Below are 26,604 nucleotides of genomic sequence, written 5' to 3' on the forward strand. Positions count from 1 at the left end.
TTACCACGATCTGCCAATTACCACGATCAATAAAACTGCCTATGGTTGCACCAGCCTATGCGTAATTTAAATACATTTGGTCTAAATAAGTCTAACTTTGTGTAGATAACAACGAAAAACCAGATACATATGGTATCGGTGCTTTTTGTGGGTTTGGAGCGTTATTGACCGCAATCATTTGTTGACAAGTATCTTTCGTGCATCTTAAAAGATTGTTGACCAATAATTTAATTTGATTTGTGGCGACAATGCAATATAGAAATGGTTCCTTAAATAAATACCATTTCCAAATAAATGTTGTTGCTTGGTTAGAAGATGCTTGAAGAACATGGAAAAAGAGAAAGACCAAAAGTGTCATAGTGTCTCGTTGTAATGGAAGAGACGGTAGAAGGTGGATGCTTTCGTAATAAGATAAGGTGTTAACGCAGAAGATTCAGATGTTTTGAGGTCATATGTTCGTCCGAAGAAGCTTGATTTATTAGTGAATTTGATTATCATTATATCAGTTGTACATATGTACAGTGTTAAAAATATTAAAAGATTTTTCCTTTGAATTACTAAATTGTTTTTAAATAATTTTAATTTCACGTCATTAAATAATTATCTTACAAATTGCCTCACAAATTTGACAATAAAAATCAATTTCCAGCAATTACCATCAATATTATTAGCATTTATTTACACATGCAAAATTTAATGTAAAAGTAAACTTAATTACCAATTAAATTATTTTTCAAATAGATCCTTGCCAAAAGCAAATATTTATTTAATTTTCATTTATCGGTGCCTGGTGTATAGTCGGTTTTATCACGGAAAATTTACTTTGGTTTACTTTCTGCTCTCGCTTTCATTACTTTACCCTGACATTCATTAAGTTCCTCATTTTTCAAATTTCTGAATACGCTTTTGTACCAGGCGTCAGTCAAAAATGTCACTTCTTTAGGTCTGCGTTCAGCAACAAATTAATTAAAATTGTTGTTGTTACCACAAACAAGAGAAATAATTACATTTTATGTATTACTTTCTCGATGCGCCCTTCTTCGTCACTTACTACTTTCCGCTTACATATTTTCCTTTAATATTTTGACAGTTTTCTCTTTTGTTATTCTTTTATTTTGCATTTATACAATTTAACACATAATATACGGGTATATCCAAAAATATTCGTTGCTCTATAATCGGTCAAAATTTAGTTCGATTAAAATGAGTGTCTCCAATACGAAATAACTGACGACAGTTATTTTGTATTGTCAGGTATAATATAATTAACGAGTGTTCTCCATTTATCGATATAAACTACTTAAAAGTCTATTTATAACATGTTAATCAATCAACTGAAACACTTAGGGACATATGGACATATTGACCAACATATAGGTGAACGTTGCTTAATTGATTCAAACTGTGGTAGAGATTTTAAAATAATCTAAAACTTTTATTAAGTTCTGAAAGACTTTTCAAGAAGAGATTTAATAGCTAGAAATGTTTGGAAATGTATGTAGAAATGTATGGAGATAATCTATAGATTATGAATAACCTGTTTTAACAGGTGATAACAAGTAATTATAAACAGTTGACAATCTTATCTATTTAAAAATGATTTGCAGTTGAATATATTCAAGATAGATGGTATACTTACCTTACATTTAAGTAATATTATTTAAACACAAAATATATAATATGTTTTGAAAGCTATAAATGTATTTTCATCAAGTATATAGACATATCCGATAGTTTTATCTACTAGCTTTGTATATTTTTATTGTGATAAATTAATCACCGTTGCAATTATTATTATTAATATCAAAAATTTGAAAACTTTTAAAACGTTGAACTACAACAACAAAAATTAATTTTATGTTATTTTCATTAATTGAAGTCTTGGCTGACCATATTGCTGCTTCATGTATTGCCAAATACCCATCATCAGTGGTCTTGGAAATAATTTTTGTATTTAATTATTTGTAAATAATTTTTTGAAACTGTAAGCACCAGGAATCGAAATCGTGCCCTGTCAAATTTGAGGCACAGAGTCAGCGTTCCTTAATCAACTGACTCAAAGTCGTACTTGATTTTTAAGTTGACTTCATTTGAAGTTTTGTTACTTTGCTGAGAAGGTTTTATTGACGAATTTACTTGCAGTGTTTATATTAGAACGAAATCATAAAGCAGCTATAAAATAATTAAATTAATTAATTATATTTTTATTTTTTATTATTTTATTTTTTAAAATAATTTAATTATTATTTATTTATATTAAAATACTACAGGGAGTAGAGTACATTGTTGATGTGTAAATCTTACATGATTGCATCCAAGTACAAATCCATCATTAATTACTTTCAGTTTTGACTTTTTGTAAATTTTCTTGTAATTAATGTGTAACTACAGAGACCAAAAAGTTTAAAACATAAAAGAAAATATTATTTAATGAGAAAAATGATAAACAACAATGAAAAAAAAGTAAAAAAAGTAAAATTACACAAAATTATATTAAGTTTTTATATACGAAATATCATCTGTCAAAGATTTGACTTTCAGTGAAGTTATTTCGTATCTGTAAACCTCACAGCAACAAATAAAAATGAAATAATAAATCATTTCGAGTTATTTTCACCTGTAAAAAAAAACAGAACTCTCACTTGTTAACAAACTCTAGTTGCAATTCTAGTTCTATATATTACATTCAACCTACACCTCTAACCCTTGACTCCTACTGTTTATTTTTATTATATGCACGCTGCATTCCTTTCAATTATTTCAATTGCACTTCCACACCATCATCAATGGCAGTCAATAAATCACCTCGCCGATTCCGAGAAACTCTGTTCTGCAATTGCAACAAACTTTATTGCTGTTGTCATTGTCAATGTCTGTTCGGAAAAGTTTTTCAATTTTTCCCTTGTGTTTTTCTTTATTTTGTTGTGTTGTATCTTTTGTTAGTGAAAATGTACATTTTTCATGGCTGCCGCATGTAAGTAACCTTACTGAACGCCAATTGCAGTGCCATCAATATTTTGTGCAACTTACGAGTATTTTTAAGTTTTCCGCAAAAGTTTATAAAGTTTTTCATGCAGTTTCCAATGAAGTTTGCAGATTGTTTTTCATGCAAAGAACTTAAGGGAGGAAAATACTCAATTTTCTAAGTGGCATTAGACAGGTAAACAAGATGAAATATAAAGCGAATGTCAATAAAGAAAGTAAAAACATATTTATAAAATAAAAATATTTTTAATTAAAGTAAATTCAATTTTAAAACAAACTTCAGTTACGTCAGTAAACTAAAACAAATGATTGGTTTAATATTGAAATTTTGGATAAAAGTGACCGAAGAGTATGATATAATTTTTAGCATATCTTCAGCAGAAAAAGTTATAGAACTGCCCATTGTGCCCATTGTGCATATCCTATGTCTTCAACCGTGTTTAGATTTTTGATAAGTTTCAGCACAGTTTGACGTTTATTCTTTGATACCTAATACAATATTAAAGCATAAAACAACAACCCAAGTAGTGATAAATCTTTGTGATTATTAAATAAGAGGTGATTAGGTGATAATTATTATTAGAGGCCAAGTTATACTATGCCCAGTACATAGTGATTGTGCATACCCTATGTCTTTAACCCTGTTAAGGTCTTTGATAAGTTTTAGCACAGTTTGATTTTTATTCTTTGAAAGAATATTATTTATCCTTTGATATAATGTTAAGCTTAATACTAAATACTACAGCAACCCAAGTAGTAAAATCTTTGGCTTTCAATAGCTAAGGATTCAATCACTACAAGTACTGCAAATATAAGATCTGTAGTAACTCAGTCTTCTTTAAATATATAAATGTGTTATTAATTACTAAATGAATGACAGCTACAGCTCTTACTTAAAATTTACATTCTACTTATAAGCAAATTATTAATCCTTAATTTCATTCTTTCCAAATAAAAGTATAGTATCATTATTGTTACAACTACAATATTATATACATATTATATTACATATTACATAGTATATTATACTACAATATTATATAAGGTATATTTATAATACAAATTATATATGCAAAATTTCAGATATAAAAAATTTTTCAAAAAAACACTAATTAAAAATTATTATGTCTCTACAGAAAGAACAGCTAAGAAATAAAAATAGGCAACCTTAAGAATTAACTTTCAATTCGTTGAACTTATGTTTTCAAGTTTTGTAGTTTATACAGTTTATAAGCTCAATCTAATTTAAACCATTACAAATGCCTTGGTTAGTATAACTTAAAAAAAAAAAAAAAGTGACAAAAAAGTTGGGTCTTAAGCATTGAAAGTTTGTGCAGCCTTAGTTACTTATGGAAACGCACAATAAGCCATCGACAGGTACGAATTCTAAGCCTAGCACTTGCAGTCCATACAAATTATATACGATATATAAACTAATTAAAAAAAAAATTTCAAAATTTCCTAAGACTGATGATAAGTACGTGTCAGCTCTCGAAACAGCGTTGCATGGTTAGCCAAATTTCAGTAAATTAACTAAAACATTTTTGTTCTTGTCTTTTAATTTTTATTCGAACTCTTGTAACTTGTACATTGAATATGCTTTCTATTGAAATTTTAATTTTTATTTCTTAAGCATTATACGCCTCATTTGAGACTTATATGGCTTACATTAGTTTATATACATCATATACTTTTCTTTAATATACTCATAACATTTTACTCTTTTCACACAATAACAAAAATATTTCTAAAATTTCTCTTCCATTCAATATATTCAACTCATTTTACAACCTAAATGTTCTGTATAGTCTTTTTCACTTAGCCTAACTGCTCGTCTGTCCTCGTGCCAACTAAAAATAATTTCAATAATATTTCACAAATACTTAAAGAGAATATAAAACAAACGCTTCACTTTTGTTTTTTAAATAATTTCGATTTTAAAATCCTTATTAGTTCAAAACAGCGTTATATGGTCAGCCAAACTTCAATCAATTAACTAAAATTTTTGTTGTTGTCTTTGCATTGCTATTCGAACCCTTCTAACTTTTAAAATTCTTTTTGTTCAGTGTTAAGAAATAGTAAAAAGAATATAAAAATCTAAAAGTAATAAAGTGAATTCTTATTTTAATTATTCATCATTTTAGAACAACTATACAACTTAGTTTCATTGAATTAAAAAAAAAATATTGGCGGTAGTAATTCTTTTTTTTTGGATTCTACAAAAATATATTGTACTTATGAGGAATGACCCTTTTATTCACAAATAATTTTTCTCAGTGCACATAACTGCATGCGAGTCATTTCCTCAACAATATTTAGCTGACTTAAATAATTTTTTTGTGATCTCTTCAACTTCAACAAATAATTGCAAATCAAGCTTAAGAAATATTTCTTGTGTAATTTATATATTTAATAAGAAATAAAAAAGACTAAAATGAAGCAAAAGAAAGAATATAATTTAATCAGCTGCATTCAATTGATTTCGAATATTTTTAATGCACTGCTTTCACAGGACCAATACACACGGTATTTGTGCACAATTGGTCAATTAAATCAATAACAAAATAAACTGAAAATAAATATTGGCTAAAAGAAAATGAATTCAATAAAAAAAAAGTTTTCAGACTCTTGAAAGCATTTCTGAAATAGAATCAAACACAGCAATTTCGTTCCTCAACAACAGTCTGTGGTTAGAAAAGAATCTAACGACGTCAGTATTGATCTATGTACATGGATTGCATTCTCAGTTGAAGCGTTTGTTGTGTGCTATATGAAATATTAACACAGTCCCCAAAGCATAAACCCATTTTGTTGGTTCCAATTTCTATCGTCGTTTATTTTTCTATTTTCTAAACATATTTTTTTTATTTTTGTTTCAATATTGCAAACGTATATTTTTTTGTTTTCTTGTGAACATTAAATGCACTACTTTCATTATGTGCTTATTTAAGTCTTGTGCATTGGGCTTTGCACAGATTTTCAAATTTTGAAAATTGATAAGGACACAAAAGCTTCAATGCACAAAGGATACCAGGCAAGACATACGGAACGTAACACATATTAATGTCAACTGCAATTTTTCTATGTGATTATTTTTATTTATTCAGCTGTTGGTTTCAATAGTTTTCATCTTATGATTAAAAACGTTTGCGTGATGCACTTTTATCGTCCTTGATGTAATTTTATTTTCCTTTGGAAATTCTTTTTGTTCAAAATATTTGTTTTGTTTTTATGATAAAAAGAAAACAATATAAAAAGTACTTAAACATAATTAACCATATCATACTATGCTTTTTTGATAGTTCTAAATACTATTATTTCCAATTTTTCTGGTCGTTGTTTGTTGAATATAGAAACTGTTATTAAATATATTTAAATATAAAATTTGAGATAACTTCTTTGTTCAGTAAGCTAACTCATTTACTTCGAAGAGGTTTTTTTTAATTCATTTCATGACATTTTAGGCCATGCTTTTGTGATTTTCGATCTGCGGCCAGACATCTCCTTTTTTTTCTTAGCAAATATTGTGTCGTAATACTGAGTTATACATACATGTTAATCTTTTTTTATATTTGCCTTCTTCTGACTTATAAAAAGTTTGAAAAATCACTTTCATACTCTTAATAGTACATATCTTAATAGAAAAATCTATCAACTGTTATGAAGAATATATTAATAAAAAGAAGTTTTTCGAAGTTTCCATTAAATATAATAGTCACCGTAAGAAAAAAAAATTTATTTATTTTTATTTGATATGAATTTTTACTATAATGTTTGGTATGATAGTTTTTGGGACTTGTCTTTTCTTTTTTGCTGTTCAATATGATATTTATTTTTACTTCACTATAGTAAAGTGTCAAAAATTCTATTATTCCATATGTTACTAGAATAAATGTTAAAATAAACAGTGTTTGGCTAAGAGATCTTGAAGTTCATTTTCATTCAGTCAGTAATACGGCTGTTACTTTATCAAATGCTTGTATCATCGCTTGTAAAATGCTATAGTGTGGTAGTCTATACATTGCTTTTATTTCATAGCTATTAGATTTTACTGCTATCGAGTATATAGGTATTTATATGTTACATTGATTAAAGATATGCAAGTTTTGAGAAATTTTGTATGGGTCCTCAAATCCTATATAGAAAACTGGAAACTTAAAATATTTATTTTATATTCTAAAACACAGCCTGCTGTTTAGTATAACTTTGAAGTTTTTAGGTTATATTTATAAACTATAATTTAAGTTTACCTAACATACAAAATTCTTTTTCCCAATTATTAAAACGTATGTGACTTTTAAACAGAATTTAATATTTGGAGCAAATTTTCAAGTACTCTACATTTTACTAGCACAGCACTCTATTTTCTATTCCTTATATTCCATAGAACATATTAACAGCAATTACAATTACCGACCCTAAAACAATTGGCTTTATATGAATAATTTATTTAAAACAACTGAACTCACTGTTATTTAAATATATAATCAAAATTCGGTCAAATGATGTTTAAAAAATTAAAACAAAATCCATTTATCTGCCCACATCAGTGACATCTCATCACAGCTCAACATTCATTGACACTAGATTACATACATACACACACACTTACTGTAAAAATACAAAAACAAATGTATAAAAGATACAATGGCGTGTAAAATGGCGTGACGCCAGCGGAAATACAGTATCCTTTGTTACTCTGTTTCCTGCTTTTTGTGTCACGTGTCAGTACCAAAACAAAATAGTTGCAAATACGAAACCGAAAAAAAAAACTTACCCAACTATCACTTGCATTTTATATCCTTGTCGTCCTGATAAACGGTTCTGTTTCGTGTGTTGCAGTAATAAAACGTTGCACTCTTGCACCATTGTTTTGTGTCCGCATTTGTGTGTTGTTGTTTTTGTTTTTATATGTTTTAGTAAAAATATTTTTATATGCAACATATATAAAAAGGAGAGAATATCCTATGGAATTGTTGATTATATGGCCATCTTTTGGATCGAGTTGGATTTTGTTAAAAGTGTCAATTACGTAAAATTCTGAAAACTTTGTTGGACTTGGACTTGATTTTGTTGACTACATACAAACGCGACTTTTATAGAAAGGATAACCGCTTTAATTTTATGTAATTTTTACACTATCTCATTTAATTTTATTACGTCAGTTTTAGTTATATTTAAGTTAAAAATATACTGCAAAATTATTATAGTTTTATGATAACAAAAATGAAGTTATACGGTAGCTTACTGTAATAAGTTCTAAAACTTAAAATAATGAGTGGCTATTTTCGTTTACATCTCTCTTACCATCACTTTCTTCCCATCCCAAATTTCATATACGGAAGACGTAATAACCAGGTTTCGTCAGTAAGAGTACCCGACTATACGACATGAATATGTCAACCCTTTGATCACAATTCCTTTAAAGATATAATATCGAGTTCTTATATTAAAAATTAAACGCAAATATAGTTAATTTATTTTTAACCGAAAATCAGTAATTAAATTCAATATAATTTTCAGAAAATATATACAAGTAATAAACGTGTTTGTACATTAATCTTTCCAACTCCAAGTAATTTTCATGTATGGTACATGCAAAATATTCATAGGTATACGATTGTTCATAGCTTGACAAATGTGAGCTCAGCTTCATAACAAGGATTTATGAACTTTCGTTCATTGTTTAGAAGATACATAAACTTAATTTATGTCAACAAAATGATGTTAGAAAAGTATCTACACAGAAATATGGTACTTGCAGATAATGCTCTTAGGTAAGTGGAAAAAACTTTTAAAATCATTTTAAGCAAGCAAACAGTTTTAATAACAAACAGTTTTAATAATTAAATTATGCGTTAATATGCATTAGCAAATTTTGTAGTATTTTTTTTTTATGAACACATTAAATAATAAATAGGTTATAGTAATGAAAATAACAAGTAAGCTATTTGCAGTATTCAACGATTTATGAGATCAACTAATATTATGCCAACTTTACTCTCAAATAATATAAATTTTTTTTTCTTTCTTTTTCTTGTTCTTGAGTTAGTGCTATTGCGCACTTTTACTTTATAATGACTGGGGGGCTTATCACTACCCCACACTAGGCTTTAACTAGGCTAAGAAATCATATCATTTATTTGTCTTTTAGTTGATGACGGACCTTAAATCAGCATATCTTCCTGAGAATCCAGAAGTGGACTTGAGTATTGTTAGGGCGGGGTTAAGTAGCGTATCAACTTTAGTGAGCTCTGTCTCTGATATATTTTTTCACTAAGTCAATCCTAAGATCTCTATGTATGTCTGTTGATCTAATATACCATGGAATCTTAAACAGTCTTCTTAAAGCCAGGTTTTGAGCTATCTGTAATTGCTTTAACGTAGCATTTGAAGCTTTGCTATATGTAACACATCCGTACAGTAGTGCTGGTCTAATTACTTGCTTATAAAGTAACTTTCTGTTTTTAAAGTTGAAATGATAATTATTAAATAACGGCTTTAATAAATGTAGAATCTTAGAGCAGCTATTCCGTTTGTATTTCAAATGTTTAAGCCAATTGAACCGTTTGTCAAAAATAACCCCCAGATATAAATTATATTATTTAAAAATAATTAATTTGATTTTAAAACTAATAATTAAACTATTTTTTTTTATCTAGTAGCTATGCGCAATTGTGTCAGTCAAGACTCAAAGATATACTACAATATTTTGATTTTTGACTATATATTTTTTTTTGGTTCTTAAAATCCATATCAAAATTTAAGTTTTATAAAGGCAAGACTGTTACAATTCTAAGACCTCATAATTTGGCAACATTTTTCCTTCAGTTTTAAGATCTTGTTGTACTATACTTTAGTTCTGCAAAATGAGTAAAGATAAATTTCCATTGTTTCCCTCACGTGCAAATTTAGTGTTTATGAAGCTACGTCATGCTTCTGCAGTGAGAGGTCTTGGTTTATTAAAGCGAAAACGTGATGCAATGGAAATGAAACTGAAAGAATATCAGAGATTGCAGCAGGAAACGGCAGATCAAATACCAATTGTTATGAGAGATGCAATATTTGCATTAGCAAAAGGAAATTTTCTTTCGACTGATTTTAAACCTGCTGAAATTAATACTTCAGAGCGTGCAGATTGTTTTCTACGCATAATTCAAGGTAAAGTTTTAGGAATGAAATTACCTTCATTTAATTTAATTATGTGGAATGCAACAAATAATCCGTTAACTGGTCTTTCACGAGGCGGAGAACAAGTAGGAAAGATTCGGAATAAATTTCAAGAAGCACTCAAAGTGCTCGTCCGTATGGCATCACTTCAAATCTCAGTTAAAGTATTAACCGATCATGTTCGTCAAAATAATATGCGTGTCAATGGTTTAGAATATGTAATGATTCCAAAACTTATTAATACAGTTGCCTATATCAATCAAGAACTCGACGAACTTGCACGTGAAGAGTTTTATCGCTTGAAATGTTCACAGCGTAAACAAATTGAGGCTAAGAGAAGATTTAAGGAATTAGTAAATAAATATAACAGGTTAATGGGTAAGGATGAGGTTTTTCCTTCTTCTGTACAACCTGCTGATATACCATTTCATAGGAGTCAGTTCAATGCAGATAATCTTAATTCAGTAACCTAAATATGTTGTATAGATATAACTGATATAATTGTTTAAAAATATGTGTACGAAATAATTATATATGGTGTGTGGATTTATAAAACAATTATTAATGGAACGATGAATCATCAGCTTTAAAAGAAAAACTAATGAGATAACTGAGCCGAAATAAAACAAAGACATGGACATGCATTGAAATGTGGGTCAAGTGAGAGTAACAAGTCAATAAAAATTGTGTTAAAAATAACGAACACATTTTAGAAAAGTGATGATAATTAAATAAATAAGAATAATTAATAAATTATTCAAAATTCTTAATAAAATCATAATTGGTAAAGAAATATTTTGTGGTTTTACTTATTAATATTTGAAGAAAATTTGAGGTTAAAGCTTAGTTCAATCAGAACAATTTCGAAAAGTGATCATTTCAATTATTATTTACACAGACTTTCATTACTACACATCTATATTTTTTTTTTAATGCAACTAAGCAGGAAAAAAAAAATATAGAAAAATTTATTTTTAATACCTACGTGATTAAATTTCATTTAAGTATGTAAAATTTTAAGTTGTATTGTTAAAAAAATATATTAGTTCATCTATGTGTTTTTGCATAGTATTTAAAGTAAATTAGGTTAGGTTGGGTTATACCGGCGATCCCTAGTTTATCCACTTAAGCCTATTGGCCTATTATGTTACCGTATATATAGGAAAAATTCATGGTTTAAAACCACCTAGAACCTTTGGCGAAACATAAAATGCTAACTAGTGTCAGGTACTGTAATTGGTTAAGGTCCTCAAGAAAGGAGGCTCCTAGACTATTAAGTCGCCGCCGTGCATTAGCTGGGCAAAAACGTAGTAGATGAGAGGCAATCTCATCGTTTTACCCACAGCTGCGACAGATTTGATTGAAAGGGAGACTTAATCTTCTAGCAAGGTTACTTAATTTACAGTGATCCGTAAATAAACCTACCAAAAGACCGACATCTCTATGGGGTATCTCATTGAGAATTTTGGGTCACGATTCTGGCCACGATTTTTCCTTTTATCGGAACGTGGCCAGATTGCATACATATACCTTCATATCGTTGAGTCTTCTCGTCTTTTATTAACAAAATTCAGTACGCAAAGAACTCAGTAGTAATTTGCATGACGTTAGAGATATGCCCAGTTAAAGTTAAAGTTAATTTTTAGGTCAATATATATTACATAGAATAAGAATAAATATGTAAGAAATTTATTTAGTTCATATTTGTATTTTTGTGCTCAGTGTGACGTACATATAAAGCTGTTTTACAATTCAACAAATATAATTATATTTAGACTGAATAAAAAAATTAAATAAGTTTACTTCACACCCATGTAATTACTTATGCAAAATTTTGATATAATATTTTATAATCCAAATAAAATTTTATTATCTCTCATAATTTCAATATTTAACTTTGCTATATAACTGCTTCGACGTAGACACAACTAGTTTTTAGTTGAAAATGCATTTCAGAAAATTTATTATTTACTTAATAGAATATAAAATAATAATTGTCGCGCTTTTAGCATTTTGCACTTTTGATATAATAAATAAAGGTAAAATAAAATTTTATTAACTATCGTAATTACCTTAAATACTTTGATTTAGATTTAACCAGTTCTTAATTGCAATGATGGTCATAAATACATTTTCGGGTTTTTCAACCAATATTTTTATTGAATGATATTTAGTCAAAAAAGAACAGTCATTCGGTCATTCATAAAATAAATTGATAAAATTTTAAACAAATCAGTTCATGATATTTAAACTGGGGTGTGAATACTGATAGAAATTTTGCAAATATTTATACTCGATTATGAGATAATAAAAAATATTGCCTATTGGTATTCAAATTTTTAACCTCAATTTTCAGCTTTCGCTTATAACAATTTAAATACTAAAAGATGTTATTTAACAACTTAAAAGATATTTCTATAGAATATAGATTAGGTTGAAGAATTGCTAATTAAATATGTTTGATTTTGAAAATGAAGACATACTCCCTAAAACCACTGAAATATAACATCTGTCAAGTCTAAGCATAGTCGAAGTTCCAATAATGGAAAAGAAAAATGGGTTGCGATACACTTAAAAGTAAGAACCTTTATGGTACTATATATTAGTATATATTAACCCACGTTTTAGGTAACATATATATATGAATATATATAAAGTTTGTGTATATGAACCTTTATATTATATATTAATCTATATATATTTGAACCAATACATATTGAAAACAATAAAAATTACAAAAAGTAGCAAAAATTCTATTGTGTAAAATTGTTTCAAGTTTTATTAATCGATATTATAGCACTAGCTACAAAGACTGAAAACCAACGAAGACTTTAGAATTCCATATTTGTATATCATGTTTATCGAGTTAAATCGTTTTTGTGTATTGGTTGTACTGTCTATAACGAACAGGTATCTGCAATGCTTAGTTTGGTTTGCTGAGGCAATGAACAATATGTTTATTAGTGTAGAAAACTTTATATAGAAAACTTTAAGCTACTGCTTTAAAAGTCGTTTTTTAATACTATATCTCACTAATATTTTTGGAAGAACAAAACTGTTAAGGATGAACTGTACACATAAACTCCGACTGAAGTCTTTTCGATAGTAAGAATATTAAATCCACCTAATGAGACATTATTCATTTGTTTAAATTAAATAAGTCCCACATCAGAAGTTCACAAACAGTCAGGATATTAGCAGTTACATTGCTAAGCTACTTTAAAACTTTTAAATTGAATAAAATGTAGTACCAATCTACTTAGTTGTGTGCTTCAAGCTTACTACTTGATTGCTTCTGTTTCCACGGATCCTGGCATGATCGCCAAAATATATTTAAAAAAAGTTAGCTTAGGAAAATGAGAGTCAATTTAAGCTTTAATGTGATTACTTTCTTAATAATGACCGGTTTTAATAGTATTACTTGCCACTCATGCGACTAAGCATATGTAATATTTTTATGCAGTGTAAGTAAGTACATAGTCACACCTGGGCGTAAAATAGGTGTAGCATCAATACACTTATAATACTCTGTACTCTAATATAAAGGTTTCAAGTGACTTTCACAAAGTGTACAAAGCAGTGAACGAAAATAAACAACAAAGTACCAAACATAGTATAATGTTGCGTATTTTTGTTAAAAAAATCTACATTAACACTACACTAAATAAAGTTCTAAACATATCAACAATTTTTACAAACTCTAAAATTATAGTGTACTGTTTCCAACATCTTATAAATAATTTTTAATGTTTTTGTTAGCGTTTTTTTCACGAAGGTAGTGAACTTTTGAATGATCTTTTCACGAAAGTAGTGGACTTTTGTAGTGATCATATCGCGGAGATCAGTGATTTTCAGTGTATTTTAGTGTCTATATATCTGGACTCATTAATATATGGTAACGATGATATAACGTTAAATGCATACGAGCAACAACATGGGTTGGATTATGTTATAGAACATCTCTAAACAAAGAAGTTTCCCGAAAGGTTTTTAATTTTTAGATATAAATAGTTTTTTTTAAATTAATATATATTATGTTAGAAAGCGGCACGTAACTATAAAAAATTTTATCATAATACATATGCACCAACAGATATATAATAATTAATTAAAGTTATATTATATAAAGGACAATAATATTTAGATAAAGTTACAGCGGCAAATTCACTGCAGGGTAGTAAAAAATATTATTTTCTACTGATCTATATTGTGGAACTAAAACTTATTATCATTTAAAAACGGTTTTTGTCATTTAAAATATATAAAAATTTTATTGATTTTTAAAATGTTGAACACTTTTTTAACTTGTGAGCAGTTTTATCAATTATTTTTTTATTGTTTAAGCAGTAAAACTTCAAGTGAAAATTTTATCAAAAACTTCGGGCATTAAAGATATTTAAAAATCAACGCAGAGTAGCCATAATTTCATTATTTGTGATTTGTCATTTGCACAGTGAAGATTGTTTTACTTCTGAAAGAAAAAAATTATGAATAAATTATACAAATCTTCAACAATATGTTTGTTATTATTAATTCTCTATGGTAATTTATTTCAAAAAATATATATATATTAACATATTTATTTTCTCAAACATTTGATTTGATTGTTTTGAAAAAATAGCTGAAGGATTCAGTCATGAACAACAAGCAAAATGGTATGATGAATACCCGGACTGCAATTTAGATCGTCAGTCACCTATAGAATTGAACTCTAATGAAGTGAGTATTATCATCTATTATTTCCATATAAAAACAAATTTTTGGAATAGTGTATATATGATGAAGTGAAATATGATGTCATATAACAAAAAGTTGTAAATATGAAAACGGTTTTAAATAAGCGGGTCTGGAAACGATAAAGCCATCAACTGTTCACAATCTGTCTTGAAACGCAAAAAGTTGACAAAAAATAAAGATCGGTAGAATACAGTGGGTCGTTCATTTACTACCTTCTCTTGAGTGTAGAGGAGCCTGTTTAAAAATTACTTGTTTACTGCAATTAAAATAACCGACAGCGATACTGTAAGGATGACGTACGTCAGACCACTCGATTGTAATGTCGATAATGATAGTGTTTCTACCATTATCATTATCTAAATACGACTTTTTCTTATTAAGCAAGAGCATTAATTTTTTTACTAAGAAGCACTAAATGATTTGCAGGTTAGTCAAGAAATGTGAGAAGTTTTATAAATGACAATAAAATTTAAATAGATTCACAATGGCATTTTAAATGATTAAAATAAGCTATATGTTTAAACAAAAATAAGCTATATATTTTCATTACTATTCCAAAACCGATCTAATTAAGTTTCTTTTTGAAAGAAAACAGAGTCTTTTGTTTCTTAATTGACTTAAAAAAAACAAAATTTTAAAAAGCTTATTTTGGTTTAAAGTTGAGTATTCACTTGACAAGCTTGAAATGAGATTATTATATTTTGAGTATTTTTACTAAACAACTTTTCACTCAAAATATGCGCTTAGTGAGTTCTAGACAGATAATCTAATAATCTATTAAAACATGATATTTAAAAAAATTTTTTTGTAAAATATATTACATATTTAATTTATCATTAAGCACCGATAAGATAAGTCATAATGTTTGGATACGTTTATATCATATAAAAATGATATCTAACGTTTATATGGAGAATTGACAGCTATGTTAAATATACAATATTACTAGTCATCGTCATTGTCATTAATATTATTTACTTTTCTACATATAAAAAATTTTCATTGAATGAAAAGTGATCATAACCCTATCGTATATTGCGTGGAATAATAAAAGAAGATATCCAAATGAAGCAATTTTAATAAAAATTAAAAAAAATTATATTTGGATAAATAAAATATTTTATGAACCACTGGTAATAATAGGAAGGTCCGCAAGCGTTTCGAGGATAGGCATTTGAGAAATCCTACTCTAGATGAATTATATTCAAATGCAGTAAAAAAGAAAATAAAGTAACTTTCAGTTTCACATTGAGGTTTTTGCTTTTACTCTTAATAAAAAGATAAAGATAGAAAAGTATGTGATATAAAAAAAGTTTATCTAAGTAACTATGTATTTTATTTCAGGCTACAACATCTTATTCTATACCTGCACTTAATTTTGTAAATTATGATGTTACCTACACAGAACCAGTCGTTACACAAAATACTGGACATACAGTAGATTCGCAGTTACCAGCATATCTTAATAGCGAGTGGTTGCCTCATGATTCACAATTCCCATATATATATGATGGACCATTGCCAAATGGTTACTATATACCACAAAGTTTTCACTTTCATTGGGGTTCGAAAGATGCACACGGATCTGAACATGTTATCGATGGAAGACGTTATTCATTGGAAATGCATATTGTTCACAAAAATAGTAAATATGCAACTGTGGCAGAAGCATCAAATTATATAGATGGCCTAACAGTTCTCGCTGTGCTCTTCCAAACACAAGTAAGTTCGATATGTTAAAGATGTATAAATATTTATTTAATAATATATGTTTTAGGAATCCGCACCATATTTAGAAGATTTTGATGTGGTACTAAAAGCAATAAGTCTTACTACCGCATACGAAGACACAACTCATATATATAATTTTACACTTTCCTCTCTTCTTGGCAATTTAAAAACAACAGAATTTTTTACATATGAGGGATCACTGACAACTCCACCATGTTCGCAAGCCGTTACTTGGATTGTTTTTACAGATATCAAAACAATTTCACCCTCGCAAATGCATGTTTTTCATAGTCTATCTGATAGTCATGGAGTAATTCTTGAGAATAATTATCGTTCCCTGCAAGCAAAAGCTAACCGTAAAATTTATTTGCGAAAAAGTCGTCAAGTTATAGACACTACTGTTGAATCCAATTTGTATAAAATCTTAAGGGATAAACTAATACCACAATAGTTTATGATTTATTAAGATTGTTTTTATAATTCACTGTTATGATAACTGTATTAATATGAAAAACTATTTGTGAAAATTAACCTCGCTAAAAAAGAATTTCAATAACAATTGACTGATTTCTTACATGACTCTGATATATACATTTTATGCATATGACATATGATTTTATGACAATAATAAAGTGATAACATTAATAATATTATAATTTAAATATATATTTCCTTAAATTACGCTTTTTTAAATATTGGTTTATCTTAGTTGCCCTTATCGTAGTTCACATAAACGCTTAAGAGCAGATATTTAAGAATAAAACGTTTTATCCGATAACCTATCAGCAAATTGCCAGTTAGCCAGGCAGCAGTCAAAACCCTTAAAATCTTTCACAACAAAATCAATCACAATCAAATCAACAAATCAAAGATAAAGTAAAGGAATATAGGGAGGCAATTGACGAGCTAATATCACTCTCATTTAGGTTCCTGGACATAGGAACATCGAAGGGAACGACAGGAAGCTAACAGTTTAGCCCATTTTGGTGCTTTCTTGGAGGTGTCATCGGCGGTACCGGTTTATATTATCCTAGAGACCATTAAGAGAAGTACCTTCTTCTACTTTCTGCAACTTACTAATAACATATGGAAAGCACTTAAGTCATATGCAGCTTCCAGATTAACATGGCCCACCTACAATAAAAATAGATCTTCGGAATTCATCAAAGTGACCGCATGAGCACTGCAAGTCTTACTGCAGTACTTTCTAGTCATTGGTGTGTAGGAACCCACGCAGAGAAACTACACATCCTTACTGCAAAAATTGTGGAAACACGCAGGACAAAGAAACCATAATAAATTTTCTCTGTGAATGCCCGGCTTTGTCGTCCAGAAGATAAAGATTCTTAGGAAGATACTTCCGTTTTGGTGCTTTCTTGGATGTGTTTTCGGCGGTACCGGTTTATATTACCCTAGGGACCATTAAGAGAAGTACCTTCTTCTACTTTCGGTAACTTGCCAATAACAGATGGAAAGCACTTAAGTCATATGCAACTTTCAGATTAACATAGCCCACCTATAATAAAACTACATCTACGGAACTCATCAAAAAAGACCGCGTGAACACTGCAAGTCTTACTGCAGTACTCTCTAGTTATTGGTGTGTAGGAACCCACGCAGAGAAACCGCACATCCTCACTGCAAAAATTGTGGAAACACGCAGGACAAAGAAACCATAATAAATTTTCTCTGTGAATGCCCGGCTTTGCCGTCCAGAAGATAAAGATTCTTAGAAAGATACTTCTTTAATAGTTCATCAAACTGTTTATCGGTGAAGGCAAAAGACCTATTAAATTAGATAATTTCGGCGGGATGGATTTAGTCTCTTCTCTTTTATACTACGTTTCTTGCGAGGAATGTGCTAGTAAAACGTCAAAAAATCGCTAATTGAGGTACATGGAAGTTATCTAGCGGCCTGCCACTGCAACCATTGCAAAATTGTGTTACCATCAATAAAAAGTTAATTTGAGACTATATTGAATGCATTGATAACTCTTCTATCAGGGTTTTTACAGATCGCTCACTCAACAGTTTTCAAGTTGGTGTTTTTCTCAATATCTTAATTTTTCCATTCTAAACCCTATATAAAAATGCTTATTAATTAATTGACGATAAGCGTTGCCTTCATGTTCTGTATATCCTTTGCATTCCGGTACCCGCGTATCAGTGACAATAATAATTAGCTATAACAGAAGAAATTAAACGTCTGTGATTTTAATACATTTCGATATTACCCAAATAGTCCCTTTTAAAATAAAAAACCAGGAATAAAGATTGTACATCTAAATTTTTTGGCGTTGATCCTTTCAAACATCAACTATAAATCTATTGAATATAAACTATCTTTATCCTTCCAAATATGTGCAATATTTCAATCTACTTCAAAAAATTTTTTTCTAAGAAAATGTTGCAATGCTACATGTACAAGTTCTTGTAACCTTTTAGAGCTCATAAAACATCAAATTCAGAAGTTGCAGCCAAAAGACATGCTCGTATGTATGTCCTGGTATGTCATCAAGAAGCAAATAAACAAACAAATAAACTTAGCTCAGCTCAGCTCTACTCAATAGGGCTCAAGTTACTCGTATCTCGTAAGTAAATTTGCACAAAAAATAAATTTTCATTTCATAACAAATCTTCAATTTTGTCAAAATCTGCAATTTCTGTTCAGAATCCCAAGCGGATGAAAATATCTTCCTTTGCAACACTGTACGAAGGATTTTTGCGAAATAAAAAAAAATGTTCTATGTTTATTTCGTACAAATGAAAATGCAAAAGTTATTTAAAAAAAAAAAAATTTAATTCAATATTGTGTAATCATAAAAGTTATATTAGAATTCTGTAATTTTTACAGTTTCATGCCAATATAGTTTTATATTTCCTAAATTAAATTTAAGTTGTTAAACTAACTTAAAAGAATAATAAATAAATACACAATAAAGAAAGACTTAAAATTTTTTCAGTAGATAAAAGTTTATAAAAACGAAAATAAATATTTTTTTCAATAGATAAAAGTTTATAAAAACGAAAAAATATATTTTTTTTAATATAAATACAGCTAAATTGCATGCAATATTTTCTAAACAGTTAAATAATTCTGCAAATGCAGTAAGATGAATAAAGAATTCCGTGGAAATGTTAATAGTTATCTGTAAAAAATTTAAATTAAACTATTTAGCAAGTTTTCACTAAGGTTTTTTATATTCTTTAAAAAGAGATTGTTGGAATGAACCATAAACATTTAGTAAACGAACTGTGTAAAATAGTTTCCGTAAGTCACTGAGTATGAGTAACGAAATTCCCGCTTGCATTTCAACCACAGTATTTAAAGTATTTTTCTTTGCTTTGTGAGAATATTTTTTTAAAAGTATATAACGAAAAATTTTTCAAAATGAAAAAATTTGTAATAAAAGTGAACACAAAGCTTTAAGCTACAAACGTCATGAGCATTTAAAAAATCTGTTAGTTAACAAAAATATGACATGAATGCACTCACTTGTATAAAATTTACTTTTGTTTTGGTATTAAACTCTATTCTTTCTGGATAGTTAAAATGGACATGCCATAAGCTTTGATTTACTAACTGTATTACTTTGTGCACTTTACCCTTCTGAAAAATATAAATTCAAGTAACAAAATTAAGTCCGGTAATACATACAAAGCGATTAATTGTTGTTTAATTAATAGAATATTCTAAATAAAATAATAGAAAGGTTTTTCGAACAGTAGTAAACTACAACAACAAACATTTATTTTATATTCTTTTAATTAATTGCGTTTTTTAGCTGACCATACAACTGTACCCAACATCAGTGGTCTTGGTATTATTTTTTATATTTAAGTTTTGGTGACTGCAAGTACCAAGGGATAAACTCTTGCCCTGCCAAATTTGAAGCTTAGAGTCAGTGTTTATTAGCCAACTGTCCCAAAACCGTACTTGTCTCATATATTCGCACTTTGGAGTTTTGTTACTTTGCTGTGAAAGTTTTATTAACATATTCACTTGCTGTGTTTATATTAAAACGAAATCATAAACCAGCTGTAGAATATTTGAACAATAAAATAAAATAATGAATATTGATATATGTAATTAAATAATACACATACAAAAGTTAAATGATAAATAACTTGTTTATTGCACTATTGAGATATTTTTGCATGTAATATGGAAAAGCTCTTCTATATAATAGTATAAATGAGCTATTTAAATATTTACAAAAGTAATGCGTTATAATAAGAATATACATTTGATATATGTTATATGAAACATACCTGTAGAAAACTACTTAGAATTATTACATTGAATATTGTACACATACAAGCTTATTGCTCAAATATAGCACTATTATGCTATGAAAGCAAATTTTTTAATTTTTTTAAAACATATAAAAATGATAAGCATCTAATATGTGAGATCAGAAAATTTAATATCGTTGTTATAAAATTTAATATATACTAAGTGGTTCATATGTATCAATAATTTTATACTATGCTACCGCTGTAGCTAAATCAATTTATTACTAATCAAATTTGATGGTTTCCATTGGCATTAGTTGATTTATGTGTCAGACAGTTCTGTAAAAGTTTCAGCGAAGCTTATTAATTTATCAAGAAAAATGCAGAAAATTCAAAAAAAATTATTTATAATATTTATTTATAAAAAACAAACATTTTAAAAAGTTTCGATTATTTCCCTATTGGAAAATATATTTTGCCTTATTGTTTTCCACATTTTTAGTGTAATTTCCTTTAATTTATTCTTAACTAAGTTGGAAACTTCGAAGGATCTTTGTAGGGTAAATCGACTTCATTAGCGGTGTAAATCAAATAAACTTCTTTAATGAAAGCAATGAGAACATACTATTACATATTCCAATTGTAATGATTAAAGTTCAATGCTTTTATAAACTAAACAAAAACAGTTTATAACACACCTATAAGTAATTTATTTATTAATATTACGTTAGGAGATTTACCACTGTGGTCTAGAAATCTATTGTATCTTTTGTGCATCAGTGTGTCTTGGTTCTGCATCAGTGACAGGCAGATTTTCAGCACATAAATAAAGCTCTTACCTTTTCAGTGTAAAACTTACAATTTACACTACAGTACATTGCCGGTTTTGTATGATGATAATTCAACCCGCAATGCCCTGTCAGAGCTCCGGTAATGATTTATAAATAGTTTGTGCTTAGTTTCATATAATCCTTATATCGCTTCATGGAGAAAGTTCTTACAAGTAAGTATCGATTGTGAAAGTTCTGGTACATTTTGCGAGCGTTTTCTGTTTCTTCTTTTCTTTCTGAACATATGTTATATATGAGTAAACAGCATTTTGTTATATAGAGTGTTTTTTAAGAAAATCTAATAAATACAGAAAGCGATTCCCTTCTTTAAGAAATGAAAGAGATGGTTTCTGGAAATATATTAATTTAATATTTACGGAAAAGTAGACAGTTTTAAAATACTATTAAAATGTCTAATCAAGCCTGGGTTGCCGAATTTAAAAAACTATCTCAAAACTATGAATAAATTAATAGAATATCTTTCGGGGGAGTGGAGAAGTCTATCTAATGAAGCTCTTCATAAATTATTTATATCCATTAATTTCACGTAGACTACAAAGCAACATTTGGCTGGCGATAAATGAAAGTAATAATTAAATCTACATCGATTCTGTTCCATTTTAATTAGGAGTCACTTTATTAAAAATAACAGTTTTACAAAAAAATAAACAAAGTAAAATAATTAGCAATAAAAATTGAAATTATTCTATAGAAAAGTAAATAGTTGTGTTTATCTACTCCTCGCTTCATGAAGTCCGAAGTCAATTTATAAAATATTTCTTGTTTTCATATCTTCATTGTTCTATTAAATTAATTATTTTATTTTTTGTCCCCTATATTTTCTTTCTAATTTCATTAGTTTTTGCTAACAAAGGAGCAAAATTAATGTGTTTAAGTTTGTTCGTACTAAATAGAAACATTAAGTCCTTTCGTTTACATACAAAAAAAAAGAAGGAAAAACTATTGAAAATTGCGAATGCTGCAGAAGAACTGAAAGATAAAGTTAACAAAGCCAACAAGAAAATGTGGAAAACTCGATAACATCGCACCACAGAATTCTCAATTCAACTTGACGACATTGCATTACAACAAGAGCAACAGCAGCAGCAGCAACAACAACAACAACAATACAGAGAAAAATCTAATACATAAAAAATGTTTCAATTTTGAAGTTGCAAATTGATTTTAAATGCCAAAAGTTACAAGGACTTAAAGTTTCAGATTTGCAGCAAAGGGAAAATTTAAGCAAAGAATCTCTAGGGCTCTAGGGCCAATAATAAAAACTTGGAATGCACATAACTGCATTTTGCTCTAAGGAAGCCGAAGCCTTAAATCTTAGATTATTGCAATAAAGCAATTATAAAGGAATGTTAAAGTAATAAAGTTATTCAAAACTAGTTGAATATTATTCGGAATGTATATGAGATGTGTGAAGAATTGTCGTAATTTTAACAACTTAGATAAAAAAAGTTGTATGTAAATAAAAATAATGTTTTTTCTACTTTGATAACTATATTACCAGACTATTAAAATTTTTCTACATGTTATTGAAATGCTTCAAGCCATTTTTAAAATGTATATATAATAAGTATGTCATTCTAAAATAATTTTATTTATTTGATTAAATTTTGAAAGGGTTGGAAACTATGTCACCACGTCACTGCATCCTTTAAGAATTATTGTGATGAACTCACTTTAGTTCAATAGGCGCGTATCAATTAAAAATACCATTATGTCCTTGGAGAGATGTTGGCTAATTCCGTAATAAGTGGATAGGCAGTTGATAAGTAACGAAGCTGAGTCTGGCGAGACTATCACAATGACACAGAATGTGCTCTGTTATATCCTCTTATTGTGACAAAGTCTACTACTATTGTCCCTTGTAATATCTGGATTCGATAGATTTTTTTTGACTCCACAATGTCTAATGAGAAATTCTGTGTTAAGTTGGATGTTTTTTTCTGATCAGCATTAGTATATCGCTAGTTCTGGATTTTGATCGATTTGGCATGAATTCTTTAGCTTGTCTGCAGGCAATTACATTATCCCAATCAGTTTAAGCTGCTTTTTGCAGCCATTTATTAATTGTAAGTTTAAAAAATCTCCATGAAGGACCACAATATAGTCTTGGCCAAATCCAGTATAAAGCTGCCTCTTTTCTGGCTAGTTTATCGACTTTCTCATTTCCCTTACATCCGCTGTGTTTTAGGATCCATATTAAGTGGACCCTGTTCCTGTCAGCAAGATCATTGAGAAGTTGAGGGCATGCCCACACTACTTTTAAAATCACTCGAGGTGAGCTTAGTGCTAGGAGTGCTAATTTCCTGTCAGAGAAAATATATATGATTTTTCCCGTGCTGAGTTGCCCTTTATATTTCCATAGACAAAGTTCAATTGTGTGTACTTCAGCCTGAAAAATGAGTTTTCTTGACTCATACTCGCAAATATTTCTTTTTTTGGTTTTACCTCATAAACTCCCACTCCCACTTTCATCGGTATGGAGCCATTCGTGTACCACAGATGGTAATCTCCAACGAATGCAGGTATGTTGCGTTCCCCGTCATTTCTGTCTGATATAAGTACCCGAAACTTTTGGTAGAAGCTGAGCAAAAAGTGGGCATAAATGGTAAATACTATTTAACTATTATATACTCATTATTAAACAAATACATACGTATCTCCAAAGAGACATGATTATATATATTCAGCAGTTCCTAAAGTAGTTGTATGGAAGAGTTCATTAAAAAAATATAAAGATATATTTTCACTTTTATTAATGTTTAAATTATAATAAATAGCAAAAGCAAAAAATTTTAAAAACCCTAATCAATGAAAATATTTCATAAAAATGTTTTTGTTAAATTTAAAATTTTTTTTCTATAACTTTTAAAAGTTCTTTTCTAAATAATTAATCAATTTTTCAGCAACATCCTCAATAATTTTTTGTTTAAAAATAAATTAAAATATTTTTTTAGAAAAATAAAGTTAAGTTTCATTGAAAAGGATATTTGAAAAAATGAAAAAGTTTATCCTAACATTTTATTTATTTTATGTTTAATGATGAGAGACGAGATTTTCATGTCAAATATATTGTTCAATACAATAACTTTAGAATTCTATACTCTGTGGAAAGCTAGTGTTAAGCTGCTAAAAATAGAACTCAACTAAACGGAAAAATTCTACTTTAAATGACGCTTCCACTTTAAGATACTTGGTTCACATTTTTTATTTTGTCTTGGAGAAAAGATATATGAAAATCATTATGCACACCATTGAACAGCATTTATCATACACGGAGATGCTAAGTGCATTTTAGCAGCTTCAGATTCATTCCAAAAACAACTTTAAGACAAAACAAAAAACAAAAAAACAGAGTTTGTAGCTTTCACCCGGACAAGGTAACAAAGTATAAAAAAAATTATGCATTTTTTTGAGAATTGCTTTTTCTACCAAAAGGTAAGAGAACATAAGAAAGTTCTTCAGAAAAAAAAAATTCAAAAATACAAAATTTTAAAAATTCCAACTAAAATAAAAGTGAAATTATTTCATAAAAAATAAAGAGGAGAAACTTGTTCTTATAGATAAATATTCACACAGATGTTAGATACTACTAGCTTCCGTTTAAGTTCTGCAGTTCCACAGTAAGTTAGCACAGTTCTATAGATAATTTTTGTGTGCTTCATTTGAAATGCATTTAACGCAAATTTTATGCAGGATGCAAAGTGCATTTCGCACCTGCAATAAAAGGCTCGGGAAATATAAAGTTTCCCAAATTTTACAATAAAGAGTAGTAATAATATCTAGAGTTTTGCTTTAAGAATGGATTTTAAGGAACATAAAGCAAAATTAATATCTTTAGCTACAAAATTTCCTTTAAGGAACACTCGAAATTTAATTGGAATTTAAACAAATTAAGTGTTCTTTAGCTTTGTGTGTTAATACACGAGTTCACAGTTTAATTTTGATAGGGTTCAACTCTAAACAATTGCAGTCCAAAAATTATGTACGGGGGAATTAAACCAAAATATATTTCGAAAAACCACTGATGAGTATTTGGCAATAAGTGAATCATATCTAAATTTAGGTTAATCAAATATTTGCGATTTTGGAAATTTTATCAAAATTACTTCCCTTTGTATTCGGAATTGAACTCTTATCAGGATATACAAATTGTAATTGAAAAATTTTACTTGAAAGTAAAATAGCAGTGTTAGATATGTAACATATTGTTAAGTCAATGTCATAGGTTTAAGTATTTGAAAAGGTTTGCAAAAAGATACAAATAATCGAGGCTATTATTCTATGTAAATATTAGATAGTCAATTGATTCTTAATAATTGGGCATAAAACATACAAAAGTATTTGCTTAATTTGCTTGATAATAGTCATTATAATAAAAATTATTATAAATAAATTAATATTTATTTTGATTTATAATTTTTGTAACCCAATAATAGTCTTTCTTTTTATACAAGATTTTCTATGGTTGTTAAGTGGATTTCCATTAGAATGCACACTGGTTTTATGTTTAAAAGTGCTTTTTCAATTTAATATAAAACAATATATCAAATGTATAAAGACTTGGTGTTATCCTGGACATAGGGTTTGGAACACATGCCACCTAATTGGCAGTGACTGTTCTTCTGTATTACTTAAAGAGGAAGATGTTATAGAGAAGTGGCTATATTCACATCGTAATATTGATTGTCTTGTTTTTATATATTTATGCTTTTGCCTGAAGTTCTAGAAGCGGAAGATATTATATTAAAAGTCTTTTAATAAGTTTTAATAAGTAGTAATTTAATGTCAATTATGACGGTAGTGACTATTTTACTTAATAGAAACTTAGCATGACTTTCTCCGCATTACGTTTCGAGATTAGGTTCTATTCTATATTTCTATAAGAAATAATAAT

At 28.4% G+C, this 26,604-nt stretch overlaps 2 protein-coding genes across 2 annotated transcripts; both read left to right on the forward strand.

The window, feature by feature from the left end:
• The first annotated feature begins 9,724 nt into the window (after positions 1–9,724).
• Positions 9,725–10,887, forward strand: LOC119681918 (V-type proton ATPase subunit D 1-like). Its single transcript, XM_038095229.1, has one exon. It carries the CDS (start codon positions 9,855–9,857, stop codon positions 10,626–10,628), a length of 774 nt encoding a protein of 257 aa, XP_037951157.1. The 5' UTR covers positions 9,725–9,854; the 3' UTR covers positions 10,629–10,887.
• A 3,755-nt stretch (positions 10,888–14,642) lies between these two features.
• LOC119676423 (carbonic anhydrase 2-like) lies at positions 14,643–17,074 on the forward strand. The gene is made up of 4 exons (XM_038087663.1): positions 14,643–14,697; positions 14,777–14,874; positions 16,237–16,614; positions 16,670–17,074. Exons 1-4 carry the CDS (start codon positions 14,643–14,645, stop codon positions 17,072–17,074), a joined length of 936 nt encoding a protein of 311 aa, XP_037943591.1.
• The last annotated feature ends 9,530 nt before the right edge of the window (positions 17,075–26,604 follow it).

Source organism: Teleopsis dalmanni, chromosome 2, assembly GCF_002237135.1.
Source record: "Teleopsis dalmanni isolate 2A chromosome 2, ASM223713v2, whole genome shotgun sequence".
Lineage (NCBI taxonomy): Eukaryota > Metazoa > Arthropoda > Insecta > Diptera > Diopsidae > Teleopsis > Teleopsis dalmanni.